The sequence below is a fragment of the Camarhynchus parvulus genome, chromosome 4A (assembly GCF_901933205.1).
Source record: "Camarhynchus parvulus chromosome 4A, STF_HiC, whole genome shotgun sequence".
NCBI classification, from domain to species: domain Eukaryota; kingdom Metazoa; phylum Chordata; class Aves; order Passeriformes; family Thraupidae; genus Camarhynchus; species Camarhynchus parvulus.
Window position 1 is genome coordinate 9,687,926 of NC_044600.1, and position 16,813 is coordinate 9,704,738.

A 16,813-nucleotide genomic window follows, 5' to 3' on the forward strand; every position below is an offset into this window, starting at 1 on the left:
ATCCCTCGCTTTTACAAGAGCAAAGATTTTGCAGGGACGTGCAAAGTACATTTTTGAAAAATCAGTATATGAAGAGGCGTATTCTGTTCTGTAGTTTAGTTTGGAAATTTATGGCGTTTAGGCAGCTGGAGGGTGTGCTTGCCTTGTATCATAAATGAACCAGTACTCCTTTTTTGACTTAAGTAGGCATATGTGGCTTTTCCCCCCACTTTTTTCCCCCGTTTATTTTTTTTTCAAGTCTTGGTTGTTATCTGACTTGGCTTTTATTCTTCCTAAGAGCCTAATTTTCCACGCAGTCAGACTACAACATCTGGAAGCAATCTCTTCTTTGGCAAGGAAAGATGTGACAAACACAATGAGGTGTAACTTCTACTTTTGTTATCTTACCTTTGCGTTTTTTAAGACATCCAAACCCAAACCATTTAAAAGATACATGGGAATTTCAGGTGCATTTTGGGAATATTGTTGGGCAGGATCATTAGAGAATAACACAGGTATTTTCCCCTTTAATAAACATAATAGTTGCATTTACTGTACAGTTCAATAATCTTTCAGATATTTTAATGCATGTATTGAGTGTTTTAAACCACATTTTACTGGACAGTGTGAATTACTAGTTGCCACTATAAAAACCTCATAGGACTCAAGCAGTAACAGTGTACTTATGTTTCAAAATAGCATTTAACTTCATTAAAGATATCGATGTTATTAATGGTACTTTAATGAGCAACCCTGTGACTGTGAAGCACTCACTGTAGCAAGCTCTTTTCCTTCTGTAATAGTTGTTCCACATATTTAATAAAACTAGCAAAAATCAAAAAAGTACTTCTAATGAGAAGAGGATTATTTGGTGGTGTAGTTGAGATTGGCAGATTTACTAGGGTGGTACAAAGGTCCTTGTATATTATTCACTTTTCAAGCCTCTAAAATTGGGGTAAAGTCTCAACTTTAACTTTGAGTTTTAGCCTGACTTCTTTCATATGCCATTTAAATTTGTTTTTTCTTTCATTCTTCCTTCTCCCCCTCAATAAAGCCTGTTTAAAATTTTGCTTTCATAGCATTGATCTGTGAAAACAAATTTTGCTTTGTGTTGACCAGTGTGTGCATTACTTCTGGGGGCCTGTGTTCCATGTTCTTGGCTGTTTCCTGGCTGGCTCTGTCAGGTTCTGGAGGTCCTCAGATGCTCTCAGCTGCCTTCTGGCTGAGGGGTGGTGAGAGGTGAATGGCTCTGTAGGTGTCTGTGCTGTCTGCTGTATAATGAAAATGGAGGAAATGCATGTGGAAAAGGAGTAGGGAGGAGCTTTGAGGAGACAGGTGGGACAGGGCAGGTGCCTGATGAGCTCAGAGACAGAAGGTGCTGTCACAGGTGCTGTGTGTGTCCCAGGCATGGTGCTGGTCTGCAGGGCTGCTCCTCCCTTGGCAGGTATGAGAGTGGGAGCCACTGGGCAGTTGGGGCCTTGGTGCCTGCTCAGCCCTGCAGAACTGCAGGCTCTTGGCAGTGGCTCCTCCCAAGAGAAGGGTGGGAATCCTGGCAGGAGCCATGCAGAGCCTGCAGTTTGCCATGTTGGTGTAGGAGGTCCTGTGTCACAGCTGAGCTCTGCTGCTGGTGGTGATGCTCTGACCCTGGCAGAGCTCCTCACTGCCTTTGTTGTGAGGTTAGAGTTCAGCTGGCCATGCTGCATCCAGTGACTTTTGTGGCTGCAGGAGGAGTTGATTCAGTTGGTTGATCCAATGGAGGGCTAATCTTGGGGGAAGGAAATGGTTTTGGTTTTATAATTTGCTTGCTACTGGTTTGCCTGAGTGCCAGAATGAGCAGAAACTTTCCTGTGTGTATAGAGAGAGGAAAGGAAAACCTACTGCTTGCAGTAACAGCCCATGGTGTTGGAAAAGCATGTTCTGAGATGGCTCTTTCCCACTTATTCAGCAGACTTGTTGTATGAACTAAGGAGCAAATGTTATAAAAAATTAATAAAGAGCAGGCCAGGGGAAAAAATTGTAGAGATGGCATAAAATCAACAGCCATCATAACATGGCTTTTTAAAATTTTTTGAAAGATGGAGGGATGTATGGTCCCAAGTGGTGTGGAGGGGAGTGTAACAGCTGGAAGTTTAGGGAACAAAAATATGAAGAAGGAGACTGAAAAGATAAGAGCTGTGTGAATTCAGTCATTTAGGTTCTTTGTTGGCTTGTTAACTGTTCAGTGGCTTTGGCACGGTGGACTGGTGCTGTGGGTATTGACCATGTCTCTCTTGGTAAGCAAGGAAGAATGTAGATTGGTGGTCTCTAGTTCAGGTCTTTCTGTAAAGGAATTGCAAGTCTCATTTGTTAAGCAAGCAGCGCAGAAATAACCACACAGATAAAGGCATTAATTGCATTATTGTTTTGTTTACTCTTGATTGCACTATCTTAATATGATCAAAACTGCTGATATGGTTATAACTAATATTAAAGTAGTCACATTACAGAATTACACTTGAAGTATGTTTTCTGTATTTTACTCAAGTTGCAGAATTGCTTCAAAGCTTGTTGGCAGCTGAAATACTAGGTTGTGTCCTATTAGTAGAAATAACACACTCTTTGAGGTCTGTAGAGAATGTCATGCACTTGCTCAAAATCTTGCTTACAAGTCCACTTACAGAAATAGAAGCAAAAGGAATATGAGGAACCAGATTTGTCTTTTTTTTTCCCTGAATAACTAACCATTTTAATCAAACAAAAGGTTAGGCACATTCTAGTTTATCAGAAAAAGGGGTGAGAGGTATAATGTAGCTGATGTTGTCTTTCTCTTCTATAATAGTTGAGGGAAAATACTGGACGTATTTCTGATCCTTTATTTAAATTTTATCTGACTAGCATTTTAACTGTTGCTGCTGAATAATTGGTCCTGAATCATCAGCATCTCTCATTCATGGATAGGTAAATAATTCAGAGATGAACTTCAGCCATACTCTTCAGCATCATAGTTTGAGAAGTTCTAATTTTCTCAATTAAGTGAGGTTCCTTGATTTTACATGTGATTAATTGAATTACACAGGAAAAAATCAATACATCTCTGAACAGCCTATTCTGCATTACCCAAATCTTTGTCCTGGCCATGTGGCCATTTTTTTAAATTTGCACCTTTGCCTTCCCAACAAAATAACTGTCTTACTGATTTGCATTATAGAACTTCCAGGTGATAGATGCCAAGGATCCAGCAGCAACCAAAATAAACATCCTGTGTAGAAAATACTCCCCAGCCAAAACCCATCTACCTGAAACCTCACAGTGAGCTTGATCAGTAACACTGGAGTTACTGCATTTACACAAGTGTACAAACCACAAACATTTGGGGCTGGTTTTGTGATTGTTTATAGTGTGTGTGTATACATATATTATTAGGTATATTCTTAGAGCAAACGCTGCTCACTGAATTGCATTAATAGATCTGTGCATGTAGCAGGAATTGTGGGAGGGAGGACAGGTAGCCCTCAGCAACTGCTGATGACAGCATATGTGTTATTGTGTGAATTGTGCTGGTGAATTCTGTCCACTTTTGGCAGAGTCAACATTTGACCAGTGTATTTGAGTTAATCACAACCATACCTAAATATTCATATAATAGGGATAAATAACCTTTAAGGTTTAAATCTGTTTTTCAATGAATATGCTTTTGAAGTCTTGATAGTGTTTCATGCTTGCCTCTTGCTTTTAACAGTCAAATTCTTTTAAGTAGGAACCACTCCTACATCTAGTTGGAAGCATTATGTATGATTACTATTGCTGGACTGCTCCTGTTGTTCCAGTAGGTTTTTTAGTTCAGTAATGTTTTGTTAGCAAAGTTTTAAATAGCAAGGTACAATAAAGGGATACATTATTTCTGCTCTTAGAATGTTTTTTGAAATCCTTCTGCTTGTTTTGAAAGCCAGATACTGAGACTACTCATACAACAGTAGCTGTATGCATTTTTGTAAGAGTCATTGGAGTCAAACATGTATGTGCCTTTATTTCAAAAAGATGAAGAAATCCTCTGGTGTCATAACAATTTAAATACAAATCTAAAGGAAATGTGCTACAATATTATTGCAATTTTAGCAATCTGTTATAAAGTTTATTGCAGAGAAATAACTAGGTCAACCTCTGGATGACCTGTCTTTTGGAGTTTCTTCAGTTAGCTTTAGGCTAGAGCTCCACCTTGTGATCCTTCAGCAGGATACATTTTCTTTTTATAGTTAATAATTTAATTATGATTTCACAAAGTTGAATGCCTTTTAAAGTTTTCACAGGCTTGAGAGATTTCAGCATCTGCTTGGGAAAATTAAAGTTGGAATTCTGTGAACATGCCAAAAAAGAAACTCAAGAGCTAATTTTTATGATACAGTTTAGTTTAGAGTTAACTTCCTAGAGTTCTTAAAACAATTTATTAGAACTCATTTAATAGATAACGTAGACTCGCGCTGTTTGGAATGACATCTGCAAGAATTTCACTTCTTTGTTTTCAGATTTCACTGTGATATATAAACTTGATGCATTTAAAAAAGTTTTGGTAGGAAAATCATTCATATAAGCATCCTTCCTTATTAACTTCCTGAACCACGTGCTTTGAATGAGTCATCCAGTGTGGGCATGAAGAAGACATGGCTGGCAGTAGTCTTGAACTCCCAGAAGGTGTTTAATGAGATGAAGGATCTTGGGGAATGACCAGTGTCACTCTTCCCCCATACCAGAACAAGAGAACATGACATAAAGTTGGAAAGTAACAAATTCAAGGCAAAGAATATGCCTTTTTGTAGTGTGGAATTTGGCTGTGGGAGTTCTTGGATGGAAGACCCTCCATTGAGTATTGAGTTCAAAAACTATTTGGAAATACTAATGGAAAAAATAAGGTGTTGTGAAGTGTGGGGACAACCTCTCTGGCCAGCAAAATCCATAGATTATTTCTGGATGCCAGGAAGGCATTCAGGGAAACTTTGCTCTAGAGAAAATAGTGTTCTTGGGCAGCTTCTCTTGGCCGCTGCCAGAGGGGGCTTACTGGACTGGGTTGACCCTGCTGGCTGAGCATTCTGGATGTGTGCAAATCTTGTAAGATTATTCTCTAGTAGCACAAATGCAAGGGGATTTTTGGTCATTGCTGGAATTTAAGCTTGATGCCTGAGATCTGTTACACTCTTTCTTTGTACGCCGTTGCCAGGTGTTCATCTCTAGCTTCTGTTTTCCAGAATACCAGTATATACTTGCACTCATGAGGGCTAAGTTTGTTCTACCTTCCAGAAAAACAAAAAATGAGTCTTAGTAGTTAATGCTTCAGCATCAGGCAAGAACTTGATATGTCTGTTCTGTTCCAGGAGGTGATTCTGACATGCTGTGTTTTCTCTCCTGTTTTGTGGTCTGTTCTAAGATGAACAGTTCTGACAAGAAGTTCAAGTTGGTGTAAATGGCAGACAGCTTTTGCTCTGATTTATTTGGCTTGTTTGATGTAGAGAACAAGTACTCTAATAATTTGCCCATTCTTTTTCATAGTTTTGGGGGTTTTTTTCTTTAATTTCTGTGATTATAAGAATTTACTGAGATTTTTGCAAAATTTTGTAGGATGGTATGTTTGAGTTTCATATAAGGAGCCAATTTGCTTGTAAGGATCCTGATTGTTGCTTTAGTAGATGTCTTGCCTTTTAACATTGAAAAATGTAAACTAGAAAGAATCAAATACCAGCACACTGATAGACAGGTTGAACTTGAAACTGGTGGTCTTTGAAGTTTGCATCTCTGCATTGCACTGGGGCTGAATCACAAGCATGCCTCAAAAAGAACTTGTGTAGATGTTTGTCTTTCTTCTTCATTTTTCTTTTTTCTGTTTCCCCCCCTCCCTGTACAGCTGAGCAGGTGCCAGGCCTGATGACCAAGTCATTAAAGTGTGTCCTTTTTTCCAGGTTCGAGTTGCTGATTGGAAAAAAAGTAAATATTAAGAGATAAAAAAATACAAAGTACACAAAACAATTCCAAAGTGTAAAGCTTTTTGATATGTTAGCTTCTGAGCAGGGCATTTCACAGATGGCCTGGGTGGTGTAATATCACCTTGCCACCAAAGAAGGGAATTTTACCCTTCCCTCCCCTGCTGGTTGCTATGCAGTCTTGTGTTTCCTGTGCCTTGACTCTGGAAATCTGCTATTGAACCAGTTTAACTTGAGAATCTCGGGAAAAAATACTTGAGTTGTATTTTGCCCATTTTAGTGGGGACTTTAATTGGGTGATACTGAATTGTCAGAGCCTGCAATGGTGAGTGGCTGGGCAGGGGTTGCTACAGTGAGTGTGAATGGAGTGCATTGGTCATGTGCCCATGTGGTGCCTTTAGAGAAGGGAGGAATGCAGTGGCAGAGGGTGCTGCCATTCTGCAGCATGGTTTTTCTTGAAGCTTTTTACCTTCTGCTGTGTTTTGGATGGAACATGCTTTTGTATTTGCAGCCTGTCTTGAGATTGATCATCTTGAACCTCCCTGCATTTGCCACTGTTTATTTCCACTGTGGCTCTCTACTTTAATGTAGTTATGTGAAATGTGAAGAAAGAGAACTTAATAAGTTCAGAGTTTATGGTTTCTGTCATCTCTCTAAATCTGGAAGCTACAGTGGCCCCTAGCATTCAGAATAAGCACTTGCAGGAGAAAACCTGTCCAGCCTCTCTGCCACATGCTCCGTTGAAATGCAGTCTCTGGAGCAGAGCTACCAGACTTTCAGCAACATGTGCTTAGCATGCCAAAATGAAATCTTTCCCTCAAATACCTAATCACTCCAGAAAGCTGAAAAGTCAGCAGACTGACTCTGAAGGTTTTTCTCCTTGGTATTCTGTCTTTAACTGCACATCATACTTTCTTAATTTCACTGTGTAGAAGTTAGCCTTGGGAGCCAAGTGACACAGAAACCTTAGCAGATGGCTAAAACTTGCTTTTGAAGTATCCCAGGAGATTTTTTTCCCCATTGATAACAGGAAAAATAAGAGAAAAACCTAAGTTTATTATAATGAACAGTAGTATAATGAAGTTTAAAACAAGTATTTCACAATCTTTAGTTTTCTTGCTAAAACAATTGCATTTCCAATGGTTTCCTTTATACTATGTGGATACTATAATCTTCCTTGATACCCCTAAGAGTCTTGTCAAATGCTTCAAATGTTAAACCTGTTGTAAGTCTGGTTTATCAACTTTGGAAGACATGGAGTTGTGAAGCAGCTGGTTATAAGAACTTGTTGTAAGAGATTATATTTATGGAAAAATACATGGAAGTTGGCAAGTTGGAGATGCAAAGTTGCTATGTATAATATCTTGAAGGATACACATATTGTGCTTCAAGTTCAACATCAAGTCTGGTTTTGGTTTGGTCAACTAGAGCTAGAATCACCCTAGTGTGGTCAGTTCTGGGCTCTGCTACTTAGAGGTGTTAATGAGAACCATTCTAGTTTGCTCATCCTAATCAGAAAATGTGGGGTGGTTGGTGGCTTTTTGTTTGTTTGTTTGTTTGTTTGGGGTTTTTATTCTTTTTGAATTGTTACATTTTGTTTGGTTGGGTTTTTTACAGTATTTCTGTATTATTATTTTTCTGCAATGCTTTTAGCATTTGTGGAGTCACTTTGTAGTAGGATCATGAGAGGACTCAAAATCTTTAAAACAGGGAAAAGCTTGGTTGGAAACAGAGGATGGTGCAATTTATATTTTCTGCGTTTCCAACTCTTTATCCTTCGATATGTGGAATCATTTTGACTGTATTTTTTGATTTATTTCATTCTAGAAGTTGTCTGCTACAAAGGAAGAAAGAAAAGTAAGCTTGTACTTCAGACTGCTTTTTGAATATCTTTCTAATACAGTGGTGTTCCAGAAGATGATAAAGAAATGATAGCAGCTCCAGAAATACCAACTGATTTTACTCTCCTTCAGTAAGTGTTTTAAAAATTTATTGTTCTGTTTGTAAATGTGTTGTCTTTTTTGTGTTACAGTTTACTCTCTCTTGGAAACAAGGAAACATAATAAAGGATGCTGTTCTATTTTTATTTTCTATTGAGAAGTTGGTAAAAGCATTTTAAATTTTTTTATTGAGTATTAATTCAGCAGTAGCTTAAATCAGATTTTAAAAAATATTTTAAAAATTTATTTTAAATCAAGTAGTTGAAATATTTGCCCTTAACTGGGGTGAGTCACTTAATATTTAAAATATGTCATTCCAAAGGCTTTAGTTAAAGCCAAATGGCTTCCCTCAGGCATCAGTTCCTTGGTGTTTTTGACATAATTTTCCTGAGCCTTTTGTCTTCCCACAATTTTTAAGAAACTGACATTTGAGTTTCCAAGATTTAGAATTGGGTACAGATTACACTTTTGGATAGAGAAGTAAAGTGATTATTTTAAGCAGACCAAAAGAATCCAGTTCATCCCCTTTGGTGTTGACTTACTAGACTGAGAACATACTGTGATTTTATATAGTATATTTAAGAATGTTTCTGATGAAATGTGTGAATGGTTTGTCTTTTTATCCTTGCAGGGAGTCTGAAACACACTTCTCTTCAGATACAGACTTTGAAGATATTGAAGGAAAAAACCAAAAACAAGGCAAAGGCAAAGTATGTTCACTCTTTAGGGATACTGGAACATTTCTACTGTTATAAATTGAAGCGTTTAGCACTTTCTTTGAAGTTGAATGAGCAAGAAGGAATATTTTCTGAAAATGCAAGTGTTCTGTGAAGAGAGTTCATGTTTGTATTTGCATGGAAATGCTTCATCTTGACTGTTCGTTCCTGTGATATTTTCTTAGTGCTCTGAAGGCATAAGGGAGGCAGGGGAGGAAAGGATAAGCTTTGATTTGATCAGTCTCTTGGCATATTTTCCATCCTATACTTAATTCATCATGTATTCAATGTCTTTTAGTCTGAAAAGCAAACAGAACAATAATTCAGTTAAGAGTTTTTTTAACAGGTTGCAGACAGGAGGTTACAGTAGTGGGATGGGAGGTCTAAACCCAGTTCCCAGCCCTTGTCTCCCTTCCTGGGACAGTTGTTCCCCCATGTGCCTTTCACAGGGTCCACAGCCACCATGTGTGGCTCCTTCCCTGCTCTGCTGGCCTGTGACCCTCACTGGGCACCCCCTGAGCCTGCACCAGTGCAGAACACCTGCTTGTGGAGAGGTGCTGATGGATTTTATACAATGATCATGTCATTTGTACTTTATGCTCTTTCTGCTGTCTGTAAGTCATACTTGATTTGGGAAATCAAATGCAAACACACCTGTCTGCTCTTCCTCACCCCCCACTTGCCAGCTTAGTCAAATGAAAAAACAAAAGGTGAATGAATTTCAGAGGAGACTTTGTGATGTGTTAAGGAAATTGCCTTAGCTGTTTAAAAGGAAATATGTATAATCTGTTTTACAATTTAAACATGACAAAGATCTGTATTATACACTATCACTAATCGCATATTTAGTTGTTTAAAGATTTAAAATGAGGGAAAGAGGAACCTGTAGAGTTCTTGCTGGTCTTTGTATCACTCAGGATCAGCTCTTCTCAACTTTTGAATTTTTATTTTATATATACATATACACACACACACACAGAGACACACAGACTGACATTTTAAAAATGTGGTTGCTGAAAATCAAAGGCCTTGCATATATTTGTCATGGTATGGATGATTTCTTTTTTGTTAATACTTCATGATAATTAAATAAAACCTCTTGTATGTGTGATTGTAGACCTGTAAAAAGGGAAAAAAAGGACCAGCAGAGAAGGGAAAAAGTGGAAACGGAGGAGGGAAACCTGGTGGTCCGAATCGGATGAATGGACATCACCAACAGAATGGTGTGGAAAACATGATGCTCTTTGAAGTAGTTAAAATGGGCAAGAGTGCTATGCAGGTAAGACCTGGGATAGCTCTTTGGCTTTTGGATGTAGATACAATTTTAATATAACAGTATTTTCTTCTACATGCAGTTTAATCAAATGAAGTCTAAAGTAATTTTTTCCTTCAGTTTGCTGTTTCTACTTTTATATAAGAATCAGAATAAAGTGGTTTTGCTTTGTTGATGTTTGAATTTGAATGAATTGATTTTTCATTTCTAAATGTTATTCATGAATAATCACATATGAAATGAATAAATTTGTACTAGAATTCAAAATAAGTTTTTGGTATCCTGAACAAAGAAAGGTTATTTTAGATTGCAAGACTTTAATGTCCTTCTTGTGTGGTGGTAACTAAATACAAATGTGGCTTAGACTTATTGTTGTCATAGAACTTAACAACAATCTGTAGTTTTTACATGCATCCAGAGCTTAGATTATCTGAAAATAAATAGTTGCTTCTCTTCTCTCATTCAAAGTAAAATCACTAAAACTTACAGGCTCCTGTTTAAATTTCCCAACCCAAATTCCAGCCAATTACAGTGTAGCAATACACTCTGGTCAAGTCAACTTAGGGTAGATTTAACCCCTTCAAGTATCTACATTAGGTACTCCCCCACTGCATTTACTAACAGGATGGAAGTCAGAGTATTAAGAAATACAGCACTGTTTTTGTTGGTTTTTTTAAAAATTCAGGTAGGTAACTAAAGTGTTTGCTTGGCTGTGAGTGTCCCAGTCGAGACAGGGTTAAAGTGTAATAAGTGTAAGCCTGTCAGCCATGAAGCTTTGCTGCTGACTCACTCATGTGACTCCTGGCAGTGTGGAAGAAAGACTATCTTTAGCACTGGAAATCTGGAGTTTGCAGCTCCTGTAATACACATGCAGGAAGCTGGGTTGCTGTGCAGTTCTCAAGGTTTACAGCTGGGAACAAGAACAAATTACTTGGATGTATTTGCACAGAGAAATTCTGATTTCCCCATCATTGGTTTTGTTCTATTTCAAAGCAGATGGAAAAACAATACTTCTCTAACTGTTGCTCTGTGTGCAACTTGTTCAGCCAGTAATCAGTAATTGTATCTTCATGAATTTTTAACTGTTTAAAATTATATACAGTCAAAATATTTTGCTTTCCAAGGGCAGAATGAATCTTTGCCAGGTCTGATTACTTTGTTGAATTGGGAAATTGATACCTGAATCTTGGTCATTTTTTTTAAAACTAGGAAGAAAAAAATTCTCAAATTATATTTAAACTAAAGTCCATTTCAGCAGTCAGAGTACAAAGTTTTCTCCATGGTCCTCAGTGTTTGCGTATCTGGGAAAATTTTGGTAATAATTTTAAGTTAACTTTTGGTAATAATTTTAAGTTAAGTTTTATTTTAAATTCTGTTCTGTACCTTCTGAATTGGTTGACAAGGTGCTGTTAAGTCATAGGTTGGACTCAACGACCTCAAACGTCTTTTCCGACCTAACCCATTCCGTGATCCTGTGAATTAGTGTCCGTTCCCTGGCAAAAAGAGGTGGTTCATTCACTGAGACAAAATGTTTCAAGAAACAACTGTTTTGCTGGCACTTCTTTAAATTGATTAGATTCTGAACACAAGGCTGCCTAATGGAAATACTCGTTCCATTCCTGTCATTCTTCAGTTCTTGCATGGTGGCCTTCTTTAGAAGCCAAATTTGTTTTCTCCATATTTCATTCTTCCCTTCAGGTCAGTCCGCTCAGGTCCAGTTCATAGGTTCTTTTCCTACTGGAAAGAGCATTACGGTTTCACATTGAGTTTTTCATTCTTTTTGTTGTGCTGAAAACAGTTGTGCATCACACTATAAACAATCTGAGATTCAGGGAAGAGGGATTTAGCTGTATCTCTGTTCAGAAATTTTTCTTCAATATGTTTTATTTGTCCTCACAGCTATATTGGCTGTGAGAGTGAGCACTGAGAATACAGACAGGAAGCCTTGGAGATGGTGCATAGTCCAGCTGTCTTTTGAAATTCTGAATTATTCCATCATTTAGGGAAGGGTACTAACATATTAAAAAAGTCAAACATGAAAACTTGATACTACAGCGAGTCTCTTGTACCTGTGTTAATAAAATTGTGTGTCTGTGTTTTATGACCTTGGCAGTAGATGGTTTGTACTCTACAAATGGATTGTTAAAACATAATTGCATGTAAATTCTGTTTTCTAAAAATGATTTTCACAGGTTTAATTACTTCACATTAAAGTCTTTTAATAAAACTTGCTTGTTCCTCTTTGGCTTAGTGACTACAGAGTAATTAATATCCATGGAGTGTAGGGCAGTGCTGCTCATCCTGTTATGGCAAATGTGGATGAAGCAAAGTTCATCCAAGGGACACATTTTTTGAAGAGTATAGGGAGTTGTAGCTGTTGGAATTGAATGCACAAATAATATCTTCAGAGAAATATCAATGGCTTCACAGAGCAAGGGGAGGGTGTAAATAAAAAACCTGATTCTGTAAAATACCCCAATTATTTTCTGGATTCTTCCCAAAAATGTTACCGTAGAAGGATATGGTATTCCTTTGCTTTATGTTCAAGTATCAGTTTTGTACTGGTATATGTTAGTAGTATAAAATGAGTTCTTGAGAACATAAAGCAGTAAAAGAACATTTAAACATTTAGTTCTGTAGTAATCAAAAAAGAGAGTTCAAGTTACTTAAAGGGATGAAGAAGAATTACTTACTTGAAAGCAGTTAAGTAACAATGTCTTCCATTTATGAAAACTGAGCAGTGCCTTTTTATTTGTTTTCTTTCAGTCTGTAGTGGATGACTGGATAGAGTCATACAAACATGACCGAGATATAGCACTTCTTGATCTCATTAACTTCTTTATTCAGTGTTCAGGCTGCAAAGGTAAGATACTGAATTGGTTACTCATCCATTGAAGTAATATTACAGCATGATTCTCAATCTTTGCTTTCATACCACTGAGGTTGTAAGACTGCTTCATCCCCAGAGCTAGTTTACACTTTCAGGTTCTTGGAGTTAAACAGGTATTTCTGAGTGTGGGAGCAGGAGGTTTAGAAATCTTATACTGTACTTTAAAGTGTTGATTAAGCCTTTTGTATTTACAGCAGATAGAAATCAGTACTGGTACTTAACATGTGCTTCCTCTTCCTTTGTTCCTGCTATTATTTCAGAAAATCATCTCTCCTATCACTAATAGTTCAGGTTATTCAGTCTTGGAATTCTAATTTGGATGTCCCTATGTTTTGTCATGGTTAAGATTGCTTCATAGCTTTTGTAGACATGCTTGTTTCAAAAGATATTATGGACAACATCATGGTAGCCTGTCTACAGTAAGGGTGTGTTTCCCTATTTTTTTTTCTTTATTATCTGATTTTTCTTTCCTCATTTCATGTCCTCCATTCTTTTACCTCTCACCTCCTCTTGAAGAGAAGGTAACTTGCTTTGCAGTGTCACTATGCTTGATAGAGGAGGACTGGATGTAATTTGTTCTGCTCAAGTGTTTCTCTGTCCTGATAAACCTCTAACACGTGTAAATCTCCAGAAAGCTAACAATGTTCCTCAGAGGTTATCTGCACTTTCAGGAGCAGTGACCTTTTGATTTTTGTTACAAGATAAAGCTGCAGAATCTTTTAATGATTTCTGTGATGATCCTTGTCATGAATTTTTGCAGTAAACTTTGGGAGGTCTAACAATTTGAGGCCAAGACAAATAGAAATTTCATGAAAGTGCTCTGTTTATTACAGTGCAGAAGATAATAAGTAGCAATACAGCTGTTGGAAATTGTCTTGCGCGATTTAGAATCTTGAGTCCCAAAAGGTCACTTCAGATGGTGGAATGCTGACTAGTACAGAGGTCTGGCACAAGTACCTTTGGCTTCTGATTGAGTGAATGAGTAAATTCTAGATGTGTGTGCTCATGCACACGAACATGCCGCTTAAGAAGAATAAGACTAAGCCCCACATAAATAAAAGGTGTTAAGTATTTGTTATACATGAATGATAGAAGAAAAAAAGTGAAATTTATTAAAAATATACATGTCTAATCAGTAGGTTAGGTGAAAGTGGGTTATTTTGACATTGTAGCAGGAGGTATGTCATCTGCCATCTACAGCTTTCATATTAACAGTGCTAATGACCTAATATCTAAATTGTAGGAGTTGTTACAGCAGAGATGTTCCGACATATGCAGAATTCTGAAATTATCCGAAAAATGACTGAAGAATTTGATGAGGTAATTTAATAAAGTGCTGGTTATGTATTCATTTTTATTTTCTTTGTTCCTGTCCTAATCTTGCTGGATCATGTTTATTTCAAGATACTTATTTCAAGAATATGGAGTTACAAAAATTACAGGACTTTTATGGATGAAAATGTTTAACTCTTATTTCACTGAACTTAAAAGATAGGAAGTAAAGCTCTGCATGTATGCAACTTATTTTATTAGTGGTTTAAGAAATCAATATTGACTTTCAGTTTTTAAATAGTGGGAACTCCTACTTTGGTGGCACTGTGGGGGATTCCTCCCTATCTTGCTGTTTATATAGGGCCTTATATTGTCTCTTAAAATGGATGCTGAATTTATTTCTATGCATTCGTCAATCTGCAAATTGTGGTGATTTAAATTTGATTATTTTCCAGTTGAAGACTAATGCTTTTCCTTTGATGGGGATTATAGTTTTTTCCCTTTAAATTGTCATTTTCTGTTCCACAGAGTGTTGGGGTAAATGAGATGTATTGGGGGTTTGTTTTGGTGGGTGATGGGGTTCTTTTGGTTTTTTTTTGTAGTTTTTTTGGTGGGTTTTTTTTTTTGGTTGTTGTTGGTTGGTTTTGTTGGTTTTTTTTTTTTTTTTTTTTTTTTTTTTTTTTTTTTTTTTGTTTCATTTGGCTTTCATTTGTTTTTGATTTTCCTGGGTTTGAGTGGTGTTCCTTTCATCCTGTGTTCAGAGAACGTAAATGTAGCTTTAAAACCTCCTCCCCAAATTTGGCTAGTACAGACACAATTCTCTCCACTACTGCTCCTCCAATAATTAAAAAAATCAATAACTTTACCTGAGGAGAAAATATAATATCCTTTTCTTTAAAGGAAATTTAATGTCCCTTAAAACTACCTCAATGCATAAATAGATTGGATTACTCTAAGGCAATATTGTATGAAATTTTTAAAGCCACACCTGGGACTGTTGGTACTACATGGGTTTTTTATCACTGTGTCTTGCTGACTCTTTATTGTAATAGAATTCTAATGAGCAGCTCTCAGATTTCTAATCCCTTTTCATGGATACTTTCTTTATTTTTCAATCTGTTTTGTTGCTCAGCCTCTTAAAGAAACTGTTCACAGTGGCACTGACACGAATGATTCTTTATTTGTCCCTGTCATTTTACCATTATTTGTAAAGGCTCCCATATCAGGAGAGGGCACACATTTGTTATATTTGAGGTGTTGTAGTACGTAATTTTATGACTTCAGGAAGTTTCAGTCTGATATGTAAGCATTTCCCTGTCAACTTCCTTATGATCCCAGATTGTTTCTAAACTTGTCACCTAACTGTTCATGTGATGATTCTAGTGTAACAAAGATTTGTAAGGCAAATAATTTTTTCCATTTATTTTGTGTCAAACAAAAAGAGGAACTAGTAGTTAGAATGTTGTCTTTGTGTTATAACAAGCCTCAGCTACAAAGTATATTCATATTTATGGAATCATATTCTTCTGATGTATCATTTTTAAGGCCTCTGAGATTTTGGCTTTAAAGTTGCAGGTATCTCTTCTTAATCTTTATTTAATGAAATAACTTTTAAAGTGTTTGAAAGAGTTCCCCGTTTCCTTTTCTGTGTTTTAATAGGATAGTGGAGATTATCCACTAACTATGGCTGGTCCCCAGTGGAAAAAGTTCAAATCCAGTTTTTGTGAGTTCATTGGAGTGCTCGTCCGACAATGTCAGTATAGCATCATCTATGATGAGTACATGATGGACACTGTCATTTCCCTGCTCACGGGGCTGTCAGACTCACAAGTCAGAGCCTTTCGGCACACTAGCACACTGGCAGGTCAGTGAATCCTATTTATATGACTATTATTATTAATTATATTTATTTGGGTATTGCTTGTATTTAATGTTTTGTGTTGCACAGGACAGAATTACTCTGCTTGAACTCCTTGATATTCAACAATCAACTTGTGTTTTATTTTGTGATACGGTTTTCATCTTTGGGACAGCTTTTTATCTTGGATTTTTGTTACTAAAAACACGGCACTATTTTTAAACATTCTAGCTCTCTGGTATTTAATTTTTGTTACCTTTAGTAGAAGAGTAAATATAAGGAAAATTTTCAGTTGATTCTACTAGGTTGTCTTTGATCATAAATAAGGGTGTAGGTGTCTTTTAATCTCAAATGCAGTTGAACCTGTTTATGCTCTGCGTTAAGTCAGACAGAAGTTGTAGTTTATGTTGGATGCCATTTTTACTACAAATTTTAATTATGCTACATATTGAGGCCATGGCACTATGTAAAGTAGCATTTCCGGTCTTTGCATTAGAAATAATTTAAAATAATTTTTTCATCAGTAATACAGTCTCTAAATTTCTTGATTTTTTTTAAATTCCCCTTTTCACATAATTTTTTCCCAATACGTTAAATTGCGAAGAAATCCTTTATGAGTTAAGTATAGAATGTTTCAAAAAATATATTTGTGTGGACAAAGGATGAGCTTCTTGGATAAGGGAGACCTAAATTTGCACTGATTACTGAGGAAAGATTGTGAATGGCATTGTGTCGCTATCAGCTTTTGTAAGGTTATGGTAACAATTTTACTTTGAACAACGTAAAATTAGGCTGAGTGTGAAACTGAGATTTTGCCACATGGAAGTAATAATTGTTTGCTTCCCTTGACCTGGCTGATTTACAGCTGGCTTCCATCCTAAGTGTCATGTCAGTCCTTCTGTATCTTTGATAGCCCTCTTGAATTTACATTAGCGCA

General features: G+C 36.8%; 1 protein-coding gene across 3 annotated transcripts in view; it reads left to right on the top strand.

Moving 5' to 3' along the window:
• Window positions 1-16,813, top strand: part of STAG2 (stromal antigen 2) — a 77,217-nt gene that overhangs the window by 27,733 nt on the left and 32,671 nt on the right. For all 3 annotated transcript variants that reach the window (XM_030967868.1, XM_030967869.1, XM_030967867.1), the window contains exons 2-7: window positions 7,755-7,899; window positions 8,499-8,577; window positions 9,701-9,862; window positions 12,623-12,719; window positions 13,990-14,066; window positions 15,678-15,882. In XM_030967868.1, coding sequence (XP_030823728.1) covers window positions 7,856-7,899; window positions 8,499-8,577; window positions 9,701-9,862; window positions 12,623-12,719; window positions 13,990-14,066; window positions 15,678-15,882 — 664 coding nt within the window. In that variant the 5' untranslated portion in view covers window positions 7,755-7,855. The remainder of the gene's footprint in view (window positions 1-7,754; window positions 7,900-8,498; window positions 8,578-9,700; window positions 9,863-12,622; window positions 12,720-13,989; window positions 14,067-15,677; window positions 15,883-16,813) is intronic.